Source organism: Chionomys nivalis, chromosome 10 (genome assembly GCF_950005125.1).
Source record: "Chionomys nivalis chromosome 10, mChiNiv1.1, whole genome shotgun sequence".
NCBI lineage: Eukaryota > Metazoa > Chordata > Mammalia > Rodentia > Cricetidae > Chionomys > Chionomys nivalis.
The window spans coordinates 26,963,446-26,984,951 of NC_080095.1; the positions used below are offsets into that span (position 1 = coordinate 26,963,446).

Genomic DNA, 21,506 nt, shown 5'->3' on the forward strand with positions numbered 1-21,506 from the left:
AGGAAGAAGTCAAAGTCTCCTTATTTACAGACGATATGATTTTATACATAAAAGTTCCCAAAGATTCCACTAGGAAACATCTACAGCTGATAAACACCTTTAGTCAAGTAGCAGAATTAACACACAAAATCGAAACACAAAAATTGGTAGCTTTCCTTTATAACAAATGACAAACATCCTGAGAAATAAATCAAGGAAACAGTGCCTTTCACAAGAGCCTAACAACAACAGCAAGTTAGGATTACTCTAACCAAGCAAATGATTTGTATAGTAAAAAAATCCTGCAACTGAAGAAGTTATAGAAGACACCAGAAGATGGAATGATTTCCCATGCTTGTGAATTGGTAGTCTTTACTATAGCCAACATGCCTATCCTACCAAAGGCAATCTACAGATTCAATTCAATTCCCATCAAAATTTTTTACAAAATTTGAAAAACAATAAACTTCATATGGAAACACAAAAAATATTCAGGATAGTAAAAAAAAAATCCTGAATAACAAAAGAACTGCTACAGGTATCATCATTTCAAATTTCAAGTTGTATTAAAAAACTCTTATAATAAAACAGCATGGCATTGACATAACATCATTCACAAAACTCAGCACTAGGTAGATCAAGGACTTCAATGTAAGACCAGACACCCTGAATCTGATAGGAAAGAGAGTAGGGAGTAGATTAGAACTGATTGGCACACACAGGAAAGGACTTTCAGAACAGGACACTGGTGGCACAGGCGCTAAAACCAACCATTCATAAATGGGATCTTATGAAGCTGAAAACTTCTGTGCCACAAAGGACACCACCATTTGAGTAAGCAGCAACCTAAAGAGCAGAAAAGGTCTTTACCAATTACCTATCTGATAGAGGGCTATTATCTAATGATGTGGGATTCCCCTCTGTATGCTGTGAATACCATTGGTTAATAAAAAAAAAAAAACTGTCTTGGGCCTGCACAGGGAATAGAGGTAGGCGGGGAAAACAAAACTGAATGCTGGGAGAAAGGAGGCAGAGTATGAAGCCCCACCGGAGATATATGCCAAGATGCAGAACTTTAGTCGGTGAGCCACAGTCACGTGGTGATACACAGATTAATAGAAATGGGTTAAATTAATATGTAAGAGTTAGCCAATAAGAAGCTAGAGCTAAGGGGCCAAGCAGTTATTTAATTAATATAGTTTCTGTGTGATTATTTTTGGGCTAAGCATTAGGGAACTAACTAGTGGCCTCCTTACAACAATCTAGAATACATAAAGAACCAGTGGTGGTACAAATCTTTATTTCCAGCACTCAGGAGGCAAAGGTAGGTGGATCTACGTGAATCTGAGGCTAGCCTGGTCTACAAAGCAAGTTCCAGAATAGTCAGGACTATAAATAGAAACCCTGTCTCAAAAAAACACCCCAAACCCAAAGAACAAAAAACACAAAATAACAACAACCAAACAAAATATATAAAGAACCAAAAAAAACCAATAACTCAAAACCACACACAAAAAACATCAAGAAAAAAAAAACAGTTAAAAATAGTTTCAGCAAACTCTTCTCCTCAAGTCTCAGGGATCTATGCTGAAGAGAAGGTGGAAAGATTCTATGAACTATACAGAATTCTCAAAAGATGAAATGTAAATCACTGAGAAATACTAAAAAAAAAAAAGGTTCAATATCCTTAGTCATGAGGGAAATGTGAATTAAAACTACTTTGAGATTTCATCTTACTGCATCAGAATGGCCAAGACCAGTATAACAAATGGTAGCACAATGGCGGGAACACAAGTTTGCTAGTGGGCACGCAAACTTGTGCAGTCACTATGGAAATCAGTGTGGTGCTTCCTCAAAAAGCTGAAAATAGATCTACCACAAGATCCTGCTGTAAAACTCTTAGACATTAGTCCCAAGGAATCTACATCTTACTACAGAGATACTTGATTATCCACTTTCATTGCTGCTCTGTTCATAATAGCCAGAAATTGGAAACAACCTAGATGTCTATCAACCAATGAATGGATGATAAAAAGTGGTGCATTTGCACAATGGAATATTGTTCAGCTATTAAGGAAAAAATGGAATTATAAAGTTAGCGGATAAATGGACGGAGCTAGAAACAATCATCCTGAGTGAGGTAACCCAGATCCTAAAGACAAACACTGTGTGTTTTCTCTTACATGTGGATTTTGGCATCTAAGCTCTAGATATGTGTATTTCAACCTGAATAACTGCAGAGCTTAGGGAGCTTGTGAGGGACCAGGGAGGAGGAAGGGATCATCCAAGGAAGGGAGACAAGAGTATAGGGCTCAGGAGGACTGAATGGGGAGGGAGATGGGAGAGTGGAGTAAAGGAGGGAATATCATAGAGGCCTTTTACAAAGCCATATGGAAACCTACGACTGTAGAAGCTTCCTAAAATATATACATATATAAAAGGAACTTAAGAGAAGTCAGTATATAATGAGGGAGACAATGCCCCAACTAGACATCTTATACCACCAAGTAAAACCTTCAGTACCAGGAATGGGTTATATCTTGTTGAGTCATGGCTAAAGGGGTCCCATGGACACCCCAAACATCACAGGCTATTGCCAAGGCTATTGGTTAGTCTCAAAAACCTGGTGTTAAGACCCCTTTGCTAAAGACACTGCCTATTTAAGTCATCTGGTACCTAGCTGGAAGTTTCACACCTATTGACAAGCATTCATGGTGCTAAGAGGTACTTTTCACACTACATAAGGAGAAGAGTAATCATCAGTATCACCCAGCTGTATACCCTCTGACCTACAACAGAGACCTGTCTGCAAAAATATGCAGATGCAGTAATGGCACAAATGTTATGGGAATAACCAACCAGTCTCTTGTTAATCTAGGGCCCACTCCTTGGGGTGGAACCTATACATGCCAAAGTGGCCAAGAATCTGAGACTAGATAGGGCCTGGTCTAGGGGGAAAACCTATGATTATTATTCTGCTAAAGGAACACAGTAATAAAATAGATCAGTGCCTCACTCATCCCTTGTCAGAGAAGCTTCTTGTGGAAGACGGGAACACAGAGACATATAACTGGACACACAGAGCCTGAGAGATTTTTTGGAGCACTCATCCCTGAGTGGAATGTTTTCACCAAACTCTTCTCCTCAAGTTTCAGGGATCTATGCTGAAGAGAAGGTGGAAAGATTCTATGAACCAGACATGGTGGATGACTAAGGAAACAGAATCTTCCAGACACAACAGGACTGACACACATATTGAATGCACAGACTGTGACAGCAGGCACAAGACCTGAACAGGTCCACACCGGACAAAGTCCTGACTGGGACAGGAAAGTGGACACAAAGTCCCACCTCTAACTAAGAATCTGTGACGATACCTGCTGAGAAAGGAAAAAAAAATCAGCGTTCTCCAATGGAGTGTCTGTGAGTATATCATCCACACTCTAGAAAAAGCCAACCATGTCCAGGAGTAGTGTGTCAACATAAAACAACTCCATGTTTTGTCTTTTGTTGTGTGTGTGTGTTGCACTTGCTATCTCTTTCTTTTCTTTTTTTTCTTATTGATATAAATATATGTTGTATTTATTTTTAAAGAAAAAAATTAAAGTTACAAAAGTCATGTCTAAATATTATAATAATGAGTAGCACCTGGATGATATATACACACACACACACACACACACACACACACAAAAATGTGACTTAGAGAGCTATCACAGTGGCAAGTAATTAGAAATTCCTGGACATTCCTACTGTGACTGTGGAACTCACTTCATCTCAGGAAGACAGAACTATAGGAAAAAACACTCTTCAACTCATTATCTAGTATTATCCCGATACCAAGACAAGACACATACACTACAAGAAAAGAAATGTGTCTCTCTTTGGCTAGAGATGCAAAAAATCCTCTATAAAGTATTAGCAGACCAAATGGCCCATCATAGAGAAGGGCTTACACATCTTGAACAAGTGGTATTTATTGTGGGAACTCATGGGTGCTATATGGTTCAGAGGTTGCTAATGTGATACACAATATCCATGTCCTAAAGGGGGGACTCACAAGGTCTTCTCCGCAGGGGCACAAAACAGTTCAGCTACACACCAACTCCTTTTACGGTTTAAAGAAGAAGCAGAGTAGAAAGGCAGCCTGGCATCCTTCGGAAGGCTCTAGAACCTATAGACCAGTGGTGAGAAACAGACTTTCCTCCCAAGAGCAAGATGAGGTAAGATGTCCTTTCTTGGCGTTTCTGCCCTATGCCATGCTCAAGACTCTAGTTAGTCAGGAAGTTAAAGATGTATAAAATTTTCAGACTGCAAAGAGATAATTAAAACTATATCTATCTAAAATTCTACAATCTCCACTCTAGGAAACCCTGAGGGAACGACTGAAATGTGAAAATAACAGGTACGTGAGCACAATGAGAGCGCAGGAGTCGAGGTCAAACTGACGCAAAGTCAGTTCTGCTTCTATACATCTGCAGTAAAGTCAGTCCAACGAAAATAGGAAAGGGTGTTAAGTAATGTGGGACTCCCCTCTGTATGTTCTGAATATGTTTTTATTACTATTGGTTATTAAAGGAGCTGTTTTGACCAATGGCTTAGCAGAGTAGAGCCAGGAGGGAAATGCAGAGTAAAGCCAGTAAATCCAAACAGAGATATAGAAAAAGTAGGCAGAGTCAGGGAGATGCCATGTAGTTACCGAAGGAGAAAGATGCCAGCTGCCAGCCAGAATCATGCCAGTGGGCTGCTGCAGGAGCTCCTTCTGCTCCCTCAGCCACTTGGGCGTGGTCTCTTTTGCTTTAAAAAGCAGTGGTAGCCCTGCTCTCTCTCTTGCTTCCAACTCTGCTTCCCGCTACTAGACTCTGTTCCTGGTCACACAGAGGGCTGTTGTCTAGGACAGTGATCTGTAAGTTTTCCCCTTAAATAAATAACCCTTTTATTAATCATAATTCCAAACTGTTGTGGGATTATTTTGTGACCTATGTCTACAGTAGGCCACAGCCTCGTGATGATACACAGAAAAGGGTTAATTAAGATGTAATAGTTAGCTAGAAATATGCCTAAGCTATTGGCCAAACAGTGTTGTAATTAATAGGGTTTCTATGTGATTATTTTGGGTCTGGGTGGCCGGGAAATGAATGAGCAGTCTCCACCTACATTAAAAATAAAATGCTTGCAAAGAAATTAACCAAGATAGTGTAAATCTCAAACCCTGAAAACTATAAAACTATAAAACACTGTTTTTTTTTGTTTTTTTAAAAATAAGATCTAAAAAAGAGGGAGGCAGCTCACAGTCATAGATTGGAAAACTTCACATAGGTGAGTGGCAGGTGATATTCCCAAGCTGGCCTACAGACTCAACATAGATTTTTCTGCAGAAAGGGACAAGGTGATCTCATCATTCTCATGGATGTTTAAGGAACCAAGAAAAGCTAAGAATACTCTTGAAAAACAAGAACGGTGTTGGAGGGCTCACCCTTCCTGATTGCATAATGTGCTGCAAAGCCTCCATTCCCAAGGTCCTGGTGCAGAGAGAGACTTACAAGTTGATAGAATGGAACACGGTCCAGGAATGAACCGTGACATTTGTGCTCAGCTGATTTCTGAGAGAGGTGTGGAAACAATCCTCTGTGTTTGTTGGGGGTGGGGACAGTCTTCCCAATAAATGTCACTGGAACACCTGAACGTTCACTAGTGGAGGAGGATAGACCCACATCTCATGCCCTATGCAAGTATTAACACAGAACCGGCCAGCGACCTGAAGGCAGGAGCAAATGCAAATCGCTGGAAGAAAGCAGGCACAATTCTCCATGACGTTTTAGACAATGACTGCTTAACCAACACTAAAAGCATATATGACAAAAGGAAAAAGTAGGGCCTGGCGGTGGTGGCGCACGCCTTTAATCCCAGCACTCGGGAGGCAGAGGCAGGCGGATCTCTGTGAGTTCGAGACCAGCCTGGTCTACAAGAGCTAGTTCCAGGACAGGCTCCAAAACCACAGAGAAACCCTGTCTCGAAAAACCAAAAAAAAAAAAAAAAAAAAAAAAAAAAGGAAAAAGTAGGGGCTGCAGAGATGGCTCTGCCATTAAGAGCACTGACTGCTCTTCCAGAGAACCCAGGTCAGATTCCTAGCGCCCACTAATCACGCCAGTTCTGAGGGTATCCAGCTCCCCCTTCTGGACTCCACAGGCACTGCAATCAGGTGGTGCGCAGACATGAGAGCTGGCAAAAACCCTGCCCATACGCATACAATAAAAATAATAAAGGAAATTTTTTAAAAGAAAGGCATACACACACAAACTATACAGGTGGCCACTGAAGACACAAAATGTTACGTAACATTGTCTGTCGTTATGGAATGCCAATCAAATCTACAGTAAGATTCCATCTCAATCCTCCATGTGGTCATGAAGAAGACGGACATTGGGAGTCTTGGTGATGATGCAGAGGATGAAGATAGACGTGCTGCCAGACTGGTGGCCTCCTGGAACTCTGGTCCAGCTATGGACCTTGGCACTTCTTGTGTTAAAGAGCACATTTCAGTGTGTCTCTGTCATTGCTGTCAGCAGCAGGTAACCCCGTGCTGCCGGAAACTGCTTTCCTTGTCATTTCCTCTCCTTTGTAGTGACAAGCGAAAAGAAACGGCACCGCGGGCAATGGAAGGCAGCCGTTCCACCTGAAGCTGAGGTGCCTGTGAGGGTGGAAGCACAGAGAGGCACTGGGCTCAGGCGCAAAAGCAGCAGATACGTGTGCGGCTGTTGTCTTTTTCTCTCACCGCACTCGGTGCGAAATGGGGCATTATTTCCAGACTGCACAGGAAAAGCTACTTTCATGAAGGTTCATTTTCTTGCCTCCACTTTCCATTTGAAAGCAGAAGCAAAGCTTGAGACAGACTCGGTGATGCTGAGTAAAAGCCCAGCGAAGCCCACAGGTGTGGAGGCACAGGAAAGGAACTAGAGGCAAGATGGAGTTGTGGAGAAAGAAAAGTTCTTGCTGGGATGGGGGGTGGTGCCTGCAATCCCAGCACTTGGGAGACCAAGGCACGTGTGAATTTAAGGCTAGCTTGGAGCACATTCTAAATTCTAAGAGCCTGGACTACACAGTGAAAATTCTGTCTCAAAAACAGAAAGGAAGGAAAGAAGGGAGAGAGGGAAGGAAAGAGGAAGAGAGGAAGAAAGGAAGGAAGGAAAAGAGGAAGGATGAAGGAAGGAAAGGAAAGAGAGAAGGAAGGGATGAAGGAAATAGGAAGGAAGGAAGGAAGGAAGGAAGAGATGAAGGAAATAGGAAGGAAGGAAGGAAGGAAGGAAGGAAGGAAGGAAGGAAGGAAGGAAGGAAAGTCCTAGCTGGACCTGATGGCAAAAGACTATAATCCCTGCTACTCATGAGGCTAAGGTAGGAAAACCTCAAGCTGAAGGCCAGCCTAGGCTACAGAGTTAGTTCAGGTGCCGCCTGAGCAACTTGGCAAGACTATGCCTCACAATAAAGGAAAGGAAAGGACTGGGAAAACAGCTCATTGACCGGAAGGGGGAGGAAGGAGAGGAGGTTAGGAGAAGGAAACAGAGGGGTCATGGGGAGGAGGGTCCTCAAGAGCAGGGGGAGAAGGTCAGACAAGGGTGGATGCTCAGCTATTCGAAACGAGGATACCTGGAAGGCTTGGGAATGCTTTCCCTGAAGAACGCGAGCCAGTGACTGGGAGGTTGGAAGCTGGGGGTAATGGTGTTGGACCCAAGGTCACAGGGTTCTGTGTGGTCCAGATCTCAGCTTTATTTACGACCATAAAGAATGATGGTAGAGGGGGGCTTTTGGCCTCAGGTAGTTGAGCTCTGTCTTGATCATACTTAAAATGACCAACAGAACTACTCCTCTACCTGAGTAGAAAATCAACACTGAAAGAACAAAACCCCAAAAACAAAAACAAACAAACGAACACCCCCCCCCCAAAAAAAAACCAGGATGGAGAGAACGAAGGAGGGCAGCAGAGAGGAGACCAAATAGTAAATGTGCAAACTTCTCATACACATGGAAAAAGAAATAAAAGTACAAAAACACGCTAAGTGGTAACTTAAATCAAAACCACTGATGACCACACTAGAGCCTGTGGGTCCAAGGGTCCACAGGCATTTGTTCCTATGACACAGTACTTCAGCTCCATGGTCAGATGCTTAAGACTGCCATTAGCACATAAAGCATGAAGAGGGGAACAAAGTTAACCCTGACCAAGGCAAGCAAAGTCATCAAATGATGGAATTACAAAAAATTTTGATGACTTTATGTGCCCTGAAACACAGTAAAATGTTGTCTTTGGTGTGATTGCAGGAATTAAAGCCTGATTTGGAGGAGGGGAGGGTGTCAGTCTCCCTTCCAGCTCCAGAAATCCGTGACACAAGTGGAAAACAGGCTCCATGACCAAAGAAATATTCAAAGAAGAAAACAGAGAATTGTACAACATGCACATTCTCAGATCGTTATGTGATAATTTTAGCAATAAATCAAAGCATAATTATAGTGCCAACCTCACAGAAACTTTAAAAAGCAATCTTTCTGAATAACATTTGAAATGAGTTAAACAGCTACATAGAGAATGGGCGAGAATATTTATCTTAGCCATGGAAAGGATGTGAATTAGGAAAAATACCCTGCCAATCAAATTAGTATTTTTTCTACACCCCCCTGCAAATCAAGACAGTAAGAAGGTAGTTGAATAAGATAAACACTCATCTTATTGATTTATACATTCTCTCTCTCTCACACACACACATGAGAGAGAGAGAGAGAGAGAGAGAGAGAGAGAGAGCAGCTTCCTGTCATCCCATCACAAAGGAAGAGAGCCCTAAGCCCTGAGGAACGACCTGAGCATAGCATAGAGTACTCCATGAACTCCTCAGAACAGTTTGAAAACCACTTCAATGGTTGGCTCAGCATCACTGTGTTATTCAGTAGCTGCTTAATCCAAGACACAGAAAACCTGGGTACCAAGGTACCAATGTGCTAAGAGCTAATAGGAAAGGTCCATGACTTTGGGATCTGGTGGGGACAGTGGACAGACATGGTCAACCATCCTGGGCATCAGGAAGATGTTTAGCTGGCAAGGACTGTGAAACATGATGCCGGGAAGTGCCAGTCTTCGTCTACGGGGTAGGTTTCACTCAAACCTTGCCTTGTACCAACCGACACTGGTGAATCATAAACCTTCCTGGAGTCAGCCAGGCAGACCGTCTGTATTATTTTAGGGCCTCTAAAACCACCATAACTGAGGAAAAGAGGTGCAGTGTCTAACTGGGGTCAATTCTTTCCCTACAAAAAGGGCCTCAAAGGAAGAAAAGGCATAGGGGACAGTTCTAAGTGTTAACTTGCCACCTCGCCTCCTGCTGAGTAATGTTCAACCCAACAGAGAAACTCTCTGAGCCTCGGCACCTCCCCCCTCTTCACAGGAGCATGTAGCCAACACTACAGGATTTCTGTAAGAATTGAACACACACAGAGATACATGCTGTGTTCAGCCCTCGGAGGACAGTTAAGTGACCCCACATTCATGGAAACACATGTAAGTCTCAAAAAGGCATGTGGGACATCACATTAAAGGAAAGAAAAGAACAGAACGGTGTGTGCTCTGGGGTGAAAAAGTGTGGTGGCCAGAAGAGTTGAGAGACGGCATCTCCCTACCTCGGGAAGAAGTGTGTGTGCAAACAGGAAATATGCCACCCTCCAAGGTGACCAAGAATCCTATGTGAACTCGGCTACAGTAACCTGCAACATCAAGAGGCTGCAAAAGCAGGCAATGCTTCCTGTCTTCCCATCCCAAGGGCAGGAAGCCCAGAATGCTCTCTCCTATGACCCAAGTTCATTTGGGGCCTGTCAGTCCTCACAGCTGTCTGGTCAGCATGGTAGCATCTGAACATTATCCTGAGAATGTCTGTGGTAGGGCTGCTCTCTCCAGGGCCCAGGTGCCCCCCCAAAGCCCTGTACCCCAAGTTATACTCATTTCCACTTGTGGTCTGATCTCTGGTCCACTAAGTGCAAGGGTCCTCCATCCCCCAAGGAGAGGTGATCAGTAAAAGAGAAGCAGATGTGGTCAGACATCAAGACCAAGAACCCCAGAGTTTTATTAGGTATCTAAAGCCACGCCCCTCTGGATAAGTGGGGTGGATGCAATGGGAGGGCGTTGAAGAAGCAGTATTAGAAAAACAAATGCCTGGCAATTCAGAAGGAAACCGGGCTGGGGTGAGGAATAGGGAAGGGGAGAACACTGGTGGTGGGGAGGGGGGACCAGAGTGCCAGGGGAAGTAGATGTGTCCTTCTGACAGGGGCTTCTTGTGATTAGCTGGACTGGGTGCTGGCAGCGTCCCTCCCACAAACTGAAGAGGTCACACACCAATCATCTTCTTTCTCTCTATGGTTTCAGGGGTCAGGACTGATGCCTGTCACCTCACAGGACTCTCCTGTGTTTTGGAGACTCCAGGTAATGGGTTTAATGAGAATAAGTTAAAAGAACCATGAGAGTCACGTCAAAAAGAGACAGCAAGAGGGGACCAGCAAGGACGGATGGCAGTAAGCTCATGTCTGGGAAGATTGTAGGAATAAGAAGCCCTAGAGCCACAGGGAGAAAAGAGGGACATTTCCTTTGTTGTAACAGGGCGGTTTTACCTTAAAGAGACAAGGAAACATTGAATTTAGTTTTCCATTGCTTTGGCTATTAGACCAGTCTTCTTTGAAAGGAGCATTACACAGGACCTCAAGAATTATTTGGGTTGTAGTCACATCAAATCCACTGCTTCACAGAGAAAAGCATAGAAAGGAAGAAATAACAGACTAGAATTCAGAAAAAGAAGAAAAATCACCAGATTTCTGAACTTAAAGAAGTCATTCTGATACAACCGGCTCAGGCGAACACAGGAAAGAACTGAAATGAGGGTAGTGAGACCGAGAACTTGTCCTGGACAGGATTCTGATGCCTTGGCCCTGAACATTTCCACGTAGGAAATGAGTAGCTGATGAGATCCCAGGCTTCTGCGAATGGCCAGTCTGAGCGTCCCTGTGAAATCTTAGGCAGTGTGTCTCAGAGGAAAGAGCTGCTTCCTCTCCTTTGTGTGAGCACAGACTCACACTGGCTGCTCCCAGCTCCTGTTCCCCACAACCACGGCTCCTCAGCTAGAACTCTAAGGTGCCCCTGCCATTGTTCCCAAAGAAAAGCATCTTAAAGCGCAGCAGAACCGCTGTGCCTGGAAACGGACAGCTGAACCTCCCCTCACGGGATCTGGGTGGGGAATGATGTTCAAAGCCCAGGCACTCAGAAAAAGCCCCAAACGTGGAACTCCAGAAATGAAAATCGTTCCTCTTTCTAAGCGTCAAACAGTGGACCTCTGGGGAAGAAGGCAGAATGACAGGGACTTATAAGCTGGACCGTTTAGCATAAGGCGCTTGAGTACAGCTGTCGTGTGCTGGTCAGGTGGGTCCTTTCTGCCTTGCCGTTTGGTGGGCCAGCTGAACTTATGCGTTCCTGGCTACTCTTGGGAGGTCTTTCTGGGCTAATTAGGTCTATAGTTTGAGGCTTCAGTGTGAGGGCTTTTTTTCCCTTAGCAGAATGTGTAGATGACATCTCAAGGTGGCTTGCCTGTCATCCGTGACACGGGCAAGCTACTCTAGAAAGTGCAGGGACCCTGGCTGCTGAGAATCCATCATGTAGCTGCTGCCCTGAGCTCCCGCAGCGACTTCTGTGCTCCTCCTTTCCTCTTCTAGCCTTTCAGAGTCCCGCTCCCCACACAGGCCTCTTTCCCCGGGACTTCTGCACTGTTTTCTCCAAGTCGCTCGTTACTCAACTAGACTTCAATAGTGAGCAGCCTTGGGAGTGTGCCACACAAATCCATTTCCCACCTCATTCTGCAGGACTATAACGGTATCACTTGACGGTAGCCTGCCACACGGTTCTCAGAATTCCCAGCGGCTCAGCTGCCTCCCGGTAAATGCTAACTTGTTACTCTCTCCGGCTCCATCTCCTCAGTCACCCGGCCTCCCTAACAGTCCTTCCTCTAGTTCAAGCTCAGCCAGCTCGGGGACTTCTAGAATGCACTGGATGCCCCTTTAGTCCCTAAACTCCATTCCTAAGAACGCAAACCGGCTAGAGCCAAGGTCACTTTCTTCTTAGTTCTATGAGTTCCATTTTACACTTCTGCCTCCTCCCAATTTGGAATTTGGAGCGTTTCTCTATAAGTTTGAAATGGTGGACTTTCCTTTGAGTAGTGGCTTGTGCATAGTCAACACTCCCGAAACGTTCCAAGCTCTCTAGCTCTGTGTAGCACTAACCCCCATCACACCCCCGAATTCGTGAACTCAGCCCTGTCTCCTAAACCAGACTGGCTGTCTCAATTTGAGGGCCGTGCTTCCTCAATTTAAGAACTATTCAAATCCTCGGGGACTGGTTAACAAACAGCGGCTGGTTCTGGTCTGTCCAGAGGTCTGGAGTAATTTTATAACTTCCCAGGTGACGTTGGGATCCATTCGCACCTGTTGATCAGCCTCAGAGGGTTCATTTGGTGCAATACCGGACGCCCGGGGGAGAACCCCCAAGGCTGAGATGCCCCGTCAGAAAGTAGAGTCATCGAGTGACCAGTCGGCTCACTTACCTATGGTGGACACCACAGTGCCCACGAAGTAGAAGGCTCCCGTGAAGTCCCAGCGAGGGCGCACGCTGTCCATGCGGATGCCCGCCTTGGTGGCTTCCTCATAGTGACGGAGGAAGCCTCGCAGCTCCTCGCGGCTCAGGTTGTGGCCGCGGCTGAAGTTGGCCAGGCGCTCTTCCCAGCGCTGCTTGGCCTGCAGCTCGTGTGCCAGCTCCAGCGCCGAGAACACAGCGGCGCCGCCCAGCAGGTAGAGCACGATGAGCCCTGCGAGCAGCAGGAAGCGCGCGTTGTCCTCATTCAGGTGGCCCGGGCCACAGCCACAACTGCGGCCGGCCATGGCACTGAAAGACAACCCCGCGAGGGCCACCGCCCGCGGACTCGTGCCCACGCCCTGGGAGGATCCCGCTTTACCGGCCCTTAGCCCGCTCCGCGTGCCGGCTCGCCCATGCCCGCAGCGCGTCCCCGCAAGCAGCGTGGATCTCCAGGCTGCTGCTCTTGACTGTCCCTGTGGCACCAGATCCGCACGTCTGCCTGGACTCGTGGTTTCGAATCCGCTTTGTCCCCACCGCCTCCCAGTCCGCCCTGGAGTTACAAAGCGTTGGGGCACAGAGTCTGCTTTGGCTCGGTAAGAGGGTGCGGGCGCCCGGGATTCACCCGGCCTCCTGATCCTGCTCAAATAGGGGAGGGGGCGTGGCGCGCCTTCAAGGCAAAGTCCTGAGAACTTGAACTCATCTTGAAGAAAAGGCCGTGGGCTCAGACTGAATCGGTGGGTAAGCTGAGCATCAAGGTCCGGGTTCCTTGGACCATCGCTTTCCAAGCTCTGTCCGCTGTCTTCCGTGCCTCTTCGGATGCATCTGCGGTGCGTATTAGTGACTGTCCCGCCGAGCTTCTATCCTCCCGATGCACCAGGACTTAGGAGCTGGAATCGGTTTGGGCCAAGAACTGACGCAGGGACAGAGCGGAGAGGTAGATCTGCCACCGACATGGATGTCGCCCGGGCACACAGGCTCCGCGGCAGCACGAGGGCGGACCGCTGTGGGGAGGAGAGCAGAGGGGGAGGTTGGAACAGTGAAGGAAGTTAGGAGCATCCTCCCAGGCAACCTTCCTAATCAGAGCGCCCTCGGCCTCTAGGCCCTTCACAGGGCGTTCTCTGTCGCCACGTGCAGGCCCTGCCAGCCCATCTTTCAGAAAACCGGCCAAGGACAGCGACCAGGAGGGTTCCATCTCTTCTACTCGGCCTTGACTCACTTGGCTCTGTAGTTCTTGCGCAGTCAAGAGCTCAGTTCCGAGAGCTCCTTTCTACCGCATGCAAGACAGCAGCAAGGCTCTCCAGCGAACCGCTGGGGAACCCACCCAGAGACCCCAACTAGCAACGGGCGCAGGAGACGCCACTGCGTTCGGGTCCCCCTCCAAACGCACCTGTTCTGTGGGATAGGTTCAGAATGATCCCTGGCTCCCCTTCTCAAGCGGCCCTGCCCTGCCCAGTGGGTCTGGGAGCAGAGGTCCGTGCCCAGTGCTGCCTTCTCTGTGGGGCATGCTAACACTGCAACAGGTGTAGCCCTGCCGCTGTCATCCGCGGCGACTCCACCCCGTGTCCGCCTCTCGGCCCCAGGGCCAGTCTCTTGCCGCGCTCGCCAGCTCTGAAGGCCAACCTTGGAGCAGTGATGATGCTCACACCCGGGTGAACAGATCCCTGGAGTGGTTGCTTCAAGAGCAAGGTCGAGAGCCTCAATGGTCTGCGTGGGTCCGTCAGAGGCCAGAAGAGGGCGCTGCGTGCCCTTTAGACTCACCTGGTCCCCAGCAGGTTATTCATTAGCACACTGATACCCGCACAGAGGAGCGTGTGAAGGAATGGATTCACGGCCACCCGCGATCTAAATAGAGTTTCTCCGTTTGTGGAGAGAGTGGTCCCAGGAGACCCACCCACGATACTCGCCAGAAACAGAACTAGAAAAACTTGCAGTTCTGTTGAGTAGATGCAAATGATTTTGATGAAAGTAACTCCGGCGATTGATTCATTTTGCATGTCTCCTAGGGAGGAAGAACTTTAGAGGCGACTGAGCACACACCCAGGGTGAGTATCCCAATTACCTTTGATAGTTCAGGAAACATTTCAAGTACATCAAAACTGAATGATTTTCACAATGATACCACACACCAACACCTAGTGACAGTTCACTAGACTTGATAGTAAACCTCTGTCCCTTTTAAGGCATCCGTCCATTCGGTTAGGATGTGTTTTGAAAGGTTATAGACATTCACACACTTTCACCCCATCTCCACCCAGTGCTGGTCATTATTATGAGTTCCATACTCAGATTTTTGCTTTCATGGTAAAATTTGCATCCAGTAACATGCAAATGTACAATTTGGCGAGTTCTGACAAATATGTACATCTTTGGGGGCCAAAACACAGTCTACCTCCTTCATCTTCTAAGTGGCATCAAAGCTCCCACAAATATTTTTCCAGCACATCCTCACCCACATTCCCGCGGAGGTAACCACGGGTCTGATTTTTTTTTTTCTACCATGGATTATTTCTTCTTTATAGAACTTGGTTTTACCTATCTGGGTCTTTGGACTCACGGGAACCACAATCATGTTTCTTGTGTAGAGTGTGTTTCTGAAGCATACCCATGTTCTATGTCCCGGTTATCATTTTATTGGCTCCTCATTGTTTGGATATGCTAAAATTTTATTCATGCTTTGTGACAGAAACAAGGAAAGTGAGAAAATTTCATTATCATAAATAAAACTGTTAGGAAACATGAATTCAATTAAAACATAAAACTGCTATCGACATTCTTGTCAACGGTTTGTGGATGCTTCTCATCTTTGGGGCAAACGCCAAGCAGTGAAGAGCCAAGCCATAGGTAAGGATGCATTTAGCTCTGAGAAACTGCTCTACTCACAATGCAGTGCCCATATCCCTGGAGATGCTTGGCAGTGCCAGCCATTTTAGTTTTAAGACCACTGTATCACTGACACATAAACTTATCTCACTGAGGTTTTGTGTTTTCTGGATACCTAGTATACTGGACATTTATATCCCTTTGTAAATGGTTGGAAGAGTTTGCCCACTTTAAAAAAAAATGGTCTTGGGGCTGGGAAGACGGTCGGTCTGTAAAGTGCTCATCACACAGGCGACTAGAGTTCAGATCTCCAACACACACACACAGAGAAAGATGAACATGGTGGCTGATATCTGAAATCCCAGCATTCCTGGGCAGGTGGGGACAGGTGACTCTGACTAGTCACTCAGTCTTCCCAGCCAGATCAGTGAGTTCCAGGTTCAGTTAAAGCCCCTGCCTCAAAAAACCATAGAGAGCAACTCAGACACCCAGTGTTGAACTCTGACTTCCACATACACACATGTGTGTATACACATACAACACACATGCATACACATACACAAAAACTGATTCCTATTTTTGAGGTGTAGTGTTTTATATATCTAGAATACTAGTCCTTTCTTAGACATGCATTTTGAATATTATGTTTTCATCTCTGGCATGCCCATTTGATTCTGAAAACGTTTTCTGACAAGAGATTTTAGTTTTGGTAAAGTCCCGTTCTCCAGCCTGCAAGGTTTGATACTCCTTCATGCATTAAAGAATTATTGCTGCTTCGAAGGTTAGTGTTCTGTCTCTCTCCCCGTTTGCATAGCTGCTCTGTGTGGTGTAGATCCAGTTTGTTTTTTTACTGTGCAAGTCAGACTTAAGGTTCATCTCGTTCAAAAGGATATCCACCTTTTTCTACGCCACTTCTTGAGAAGGAAAGCAGGAATGCATTTACTTCAGGATTTTTTTTTATTATTTTGTCCATTACCCATTTATTCAACCATTATGCCAGTAAAATCATTCAAATTGTTTTATAGGTCTTGAAGTCAAGAAATGCAAGGTTTCCAACTTAGCTCTTTTTCACTATTTCTTAGCAGGTAATAAGCTGTTTCCATTTTAAAAATCAAAGAACTATGGTTCTTGAGACAGATATTTTTAACACAGACAGAAAAAAGTCTATGTTGTCTTGATCGGGACTATGTCAACCCGGTTTGGGAAGAAGCAGTATTCTGATGATTCATGAATGAGGGCTATCTCTGCACATATATAGATCTCCCTAGTTGTTACAGTACAGAGATCTTGCATATCTTTTTTTGGATTTATCCTAAAGCATTATTTTTGTCCTTGTTGTACTGAACATAGAAATTCAAATGTTTCATCTTTTCATGTTTGCTGTTGCATCCTATAAGCTTGCTGTGTACACTCATTAGTTGTAGTGGTCCTTTAGAAGTTTCTATGTACTGAAGTGGAGGTTTGCTTTCTTAAGTTTAAAAAAAAAATTGTCTTATTGCAGTATCTAAGAAATAAAAGACACAGAAGAGTCGGGAGCAGGTTATTCTTGCTAAGATTTAAGAGTGAATCCTTCAGTTTATTACAGATACTGTAAGTTGTGGGGTTGTCATATCCTTCCCCCTACCCCTAAGAAAGGGTTTTTCTATATGGTCCTGGAAGACCAGGCTGGCCTCGAATTCAGAGATCCTCCTGCTTTTGCCTCCTGAGTCCTGGATTAAAGGTGTGCACCACCACTGCCTGGCCATAGTTGCTTTTTGAGGGTGGAGACATTTCTCTTTATTTCTAGGGTTTTTTTTTTTTTGTTTTTTGTTTTTAAATAAAGCAGAGATGACTGTTGAATTTTGTCAATGCCTTTTGTGTTATTTATAATAATCTTACAGCTCTTCTTTGTTCTGTTAGTATGTTGTATTCAATCAATTTATTTTTGGTTAAGGATAAACTTTAAAAAGGATGAACATTTATAGTATGGCATTTTTGAGATGAATTCTACTTGGTTTTGTACTGCCTATTTATTTTCCTACTTCTTCTTGGGTTTGTCTTTTTTTTTTTCTCCCCTAGCTACTTATGGCATGTGGCCAGATTTTAGGCCTTTATATTTTAAAAAAAGGATTTTAATATTCATAGTGCATATAATATTTTGGGGTCAAATCAACACCCATTCCCTTCCTCCCCCCAATTTCTCCCCTATTGCTCCACCACCTTTCCCTCCCAACTTCATGTGTTCTTAAACACAGAGAGAGAGAGGCAGACAGACAGACAGACAGACAGACAGAGACAGAATACCATGCTTGTATGTGAATGGCATGGGACCATGTACTAGAGGATGAGTAGCCTCAGGGACTCCATCCTGAAGAAAAGCAACTTTTCTTCCCTTTAGCAATTGTCAATAGCTTCTCGGAGAGGGGTGGAACTTTATGAGCCCCTTTTCATCCACGCTGGGATTTCGGCTGGCTTGGTCTTGTGCAAGTCTTGTGCACATGGTCCCAGGTGAGACACCATGTTTGGTAAATGCTGTTTTGCCACAGACATCTTTTCCCTCTGGCTCTTAAAATCATCGTGCCCCTCTTCTGGGATGGACTCGTTTTCACTAACATTTCTTCTACTCTAAAGCTGTGAGTTTTCCTGTTCAATGCTACTTGCACTATAAAAATTTTAGAGGAAGTTATATTCATAATCTCTTGCAAAAATATTTTTCTTCTTTGGCTTGTGAATCATATACAAATGTTTGCTTGTTTTTCATTTTTTATTTCACATGTAGTTAGAGACTTTTTAAGAGATCTCGTCAGATGGAGTGAACACCAGTCAAATGCTCTGGCAAGCTTGAGCCTTCTGCAGCTGTAGGTACGCAGGGCTCCGACTACATCAGCCTGGTAAGAGCATCTGCAATTGCTTTTTAGCTCTTTGTTGTTGTTGTGCTAGCTAATTCCATGGACTGGCGAAGTAGGGGTATTTAAAGTTACCAGCTACCCCTTGTTGTTCTAAGCACTTTGAAGCTATAAGGCAACATCTCATTTGCTCGCCATAGCTTCTTCACATAGTGGCGTTTGTTTTGTGCGAAATGTCTGCTGTGTAGGCCATCTGCTTTGCAAAGGTCTTTATGTGATACCAATCCACTCACGACAGCCCTCTTATGCCTGGCACTTGCATAATATCATTTCCCATCCATTTGCTTTTTAGCCTGTCTCTCTTTACATATTTAGGTCCTCGCCTCTACTTCTCCCCCTTCCCTAGCCATCAGCTCACTGCCGCCTCTTGTCCCATGCTGACCTTCAGGAGCTTCTAAAGCTGAGGCTGGAGACAAGACTTCCCAGGAACAAAGCCCCCACTTTGGGGATGGATCCACGGCAGCAGCGGGGACTCTCAAATCTCCCTATTTTCCAGAAGCAAGCACAGGTCAGTAGTCTGGCCAGTGCTGTGGAAGAGCGCTGGTTTCCAGGGGGCGCGGGGTTCCTCCTCTTTGCTGGTCATGAAGTTCTAAGGGCTCCAAAGGTTGCCTGGTCCAGGCTTGCTTATGACGGGTCGGACAGGAACAGAATCTTCACAACTATGATGAGTTCTTGTCACGTCCAGGATACCAGTCGATCCGCTTTTATAACTATCCAGCTATTAGCCTTACTTTACAGATGAGAGTAAGATGCAAGATGAAGGGACTTGCTTGGCTCTCACAGCTGGAAGGGACAAAGCTAGACAACTCTAATGAGTCTCCAGGGCCTTGATGTTGTCACCTCCAGGTGTCAACTTTCAAGCCTTAGCCAGGGTGACTGCCAATTCAGGGTGGGTGAACCAGAGAACCTATTAAGTACCCAGTCTGTACTATACACAAATATTTTTTACTCCATCTCATCCAAAAGGACTGCCTGTGACCCACCGACTTGATTAAACTAACGGGGATTTCATGATTCACTGTGGGTTATGACTCCCAGTTTGAAAAATTAGTTCTAGAATGTCCAGATTATACAGGGCTCATTTATTTATGCAGTCCCCCCGCCCCCGAAAATTTGGACTTTCGAATACATCTGTAAGCTCGTGTACACTCTTCAAGGAGCAGACATAAAAAGGGCCTCCAGGGCGGTGTCAGTACGTCTCCAGAGGGACGTCTTGCTTGGAATCGACCATGTTTCCACTGCTCTGCAGTCTTTTAGGCCCTTTCCCTCTCTACCAGGGCCACCCTGGAGTCTGCAGTACATGCACCTGCGATTTACAGAATGTCCTGGTGGCTCAAGTTGGTCCACTTGGGCACCCGGGCCTCCCTCCCTCCGGCTAGAGCTGTGTGGGAAGCAGTTTCCTTTCTCTGGAGAGGCTAGCTGAAGGTAGATGGGATTCTGGGGGAATTTCGGCATCCAGGCAGAGAGTGTTTGTGAGGATGGTGGTCAGGTTCTAGAGCAGAGCCAAGGCCCAGACACATCTTCATTGCATTGCCGATGCCCTGGCTTCAGCACCCTCAGCCTTCCTCAACGCTTCAACTAATTAACCCCATTTCTGTAACTACGGAAGGACCCTGCCTCAGGCAGCCCTTCATTAAAATACTGAAAAAGGTTGCAGAATGGCGGATGATTATAAGGCCTCCTAAATTACAGCAAAGTCAATTATCTGAACACAATCAGCATTCAGTTGTTATGATAATTTCTAAACCCAAGACCAGACAGCCATGCAAGGCACATACCATGACATCATCTGTGTCCTTGGGCACAGAAAGGGACGTGTGCTGGCTCGGCCAGGGCTGATCCAGCACCAGAGATGAGGCACAGCTCTTGTTCACTAGCTAGCTGGGTGACCTTGAATGTTAGGTGTTTCTCTCCACTGCTGAAGAGACTCTCCCGTGCCACAGTGTGGAGAGATGAATACAGTCACCTATGACCAAACTGACCCCTAGCAAATGCCTTTGCGGCCATCTTATCCCGAGCATTTTTTCATCACTTGTGAGTATTGGAAAAGCAGTTTGGCGCAAATGCCTCCTACTTAATAAACAGCAAAAGAGCTCTGTGAAAACCTTGCTACAGGGTGAATGGGAGACACTGCCCCTAGCAACGTGTGTTATGCCACGCCAGTTTCAATGGGGCGTCTCCCTGTCTAAAGAGAAGAGCCGCTTTCATGCATTGCTTGGATTCTGCTTTGAGACAGACTGCTTCGAACCCTGCAAAACGTAGGATCCGGATTATTCAGACTTAGAAAGCTTTAGCCGCCATCTGCATGTCACCGACTTTGCTAGTACCCCGTACCTAATTTCCTGGGCTGCCTCGTGCTCTCTCTCCAGCACCTGGCATCTGATCTAATTTTTCCTACTTTGTACTTTGGTCTAGAAGGTCGGGAGAAGCAGCAGGCGTCAGTCAGAGAATATAACAGAACAAATGCAACAGTGCAGTTTCCAGCCCTCTGCACTCTAACCCAAGCGGAGCCCTGCTCAGCAGGAAGCTGGGCTGGCTTAAATTATTCAGCGACTCAGGCCTGCATACTAATGTGGCATTTAGTGTTTGGGTTTATGTGCTGCTAGCTGGTTCTGCCATGCCAACCATAATTTGCTATTACAGTGGATGAAGGCACACGGTTTTGTATCTATAGTTACATCACAGGTATACAAAGCCTGTTCCTGGCTGGAGCATGGGACACCCACCACAGTTGCTGCATGGGACCTACATTGTCTGGGTTCGAATCCCAGCTATGTGATTTTGGATGAATAATCTGCTTAGTTTTTCCGCCTGCAAATGAGACTCAGAGAGCCTCTCTGATAGGATCATTAGGAAGATTGGACATGACACAGACAACCGTTCCTAGAAGTCAGCTCAGTGGATGGCAATGCTCAGGGGACCAGTGGGCATGCCTGGGCTCTAGGATGACAACCTGAGCCATGCTGGGTCACTACAGGCATTTCCCAGGAGCAGACGGCTTGTGTGTGACTCTTACGTGAGTCATAACGTACTAGTTGACAGAAACATAAAAAAAAACGGTAGTTAAGTAAGCTTCCTGTGAGTCACAGGAAGGTCTTGTCTGAAAGGAAAAACAGGCAGTTCGTAATACTCTCGCACCTGAGATTATTACTTGAAACAAGCAAGCTACCACG

The 21,506-nt window shown here is 45.7% G+C and overlaps 2 protein-coding genes across 2 annotated transcripts in view; both read right to left on the reverse strand.

Moving 5' to 3' along the window:
* Kcnk13 (potassium two pore domain channel subfamily K member 13) overlaps positions 1-12,958 on the reverse strand; it is a 91,164-nt gene extending 78,206 nt beyond the window's left edge. Inside the window, exon 1 of the mRNA XM_057782493.1 lies at positions 12,600-12,958. Within this exon, the coding sequence (XP_057638476.1) occupies positions 12,600-12,933 (334 nt within the window). The 5' untranslated portion in view covers positions 12,934-12,958. The remainder of the gene's footprint in view (positions 1-12,599) is intronic.
* A 490-nt stretch (positions 12,959-13,448) lies between these two features.
* Positions 13,449-21,506, reverse strand: part of Tdp1 (tyrosyl-DNA phosphodiesterase 1) — an 83,491-nt gene continuing 75,433 nt past the window's right edge. Inside the window, exon 16 of the mRNA XM_057782491.1 lies at positions 13,449-13,629. Within this exon, the coding sequence (XP_057638474.1) occupies positions 13,463-13,629 (167 nt within the window). The 3' untranslated portion in view covers positions 13,449-13,462. The remainder of the gene's footprint in view (positions 13,630-21,506) is intronic.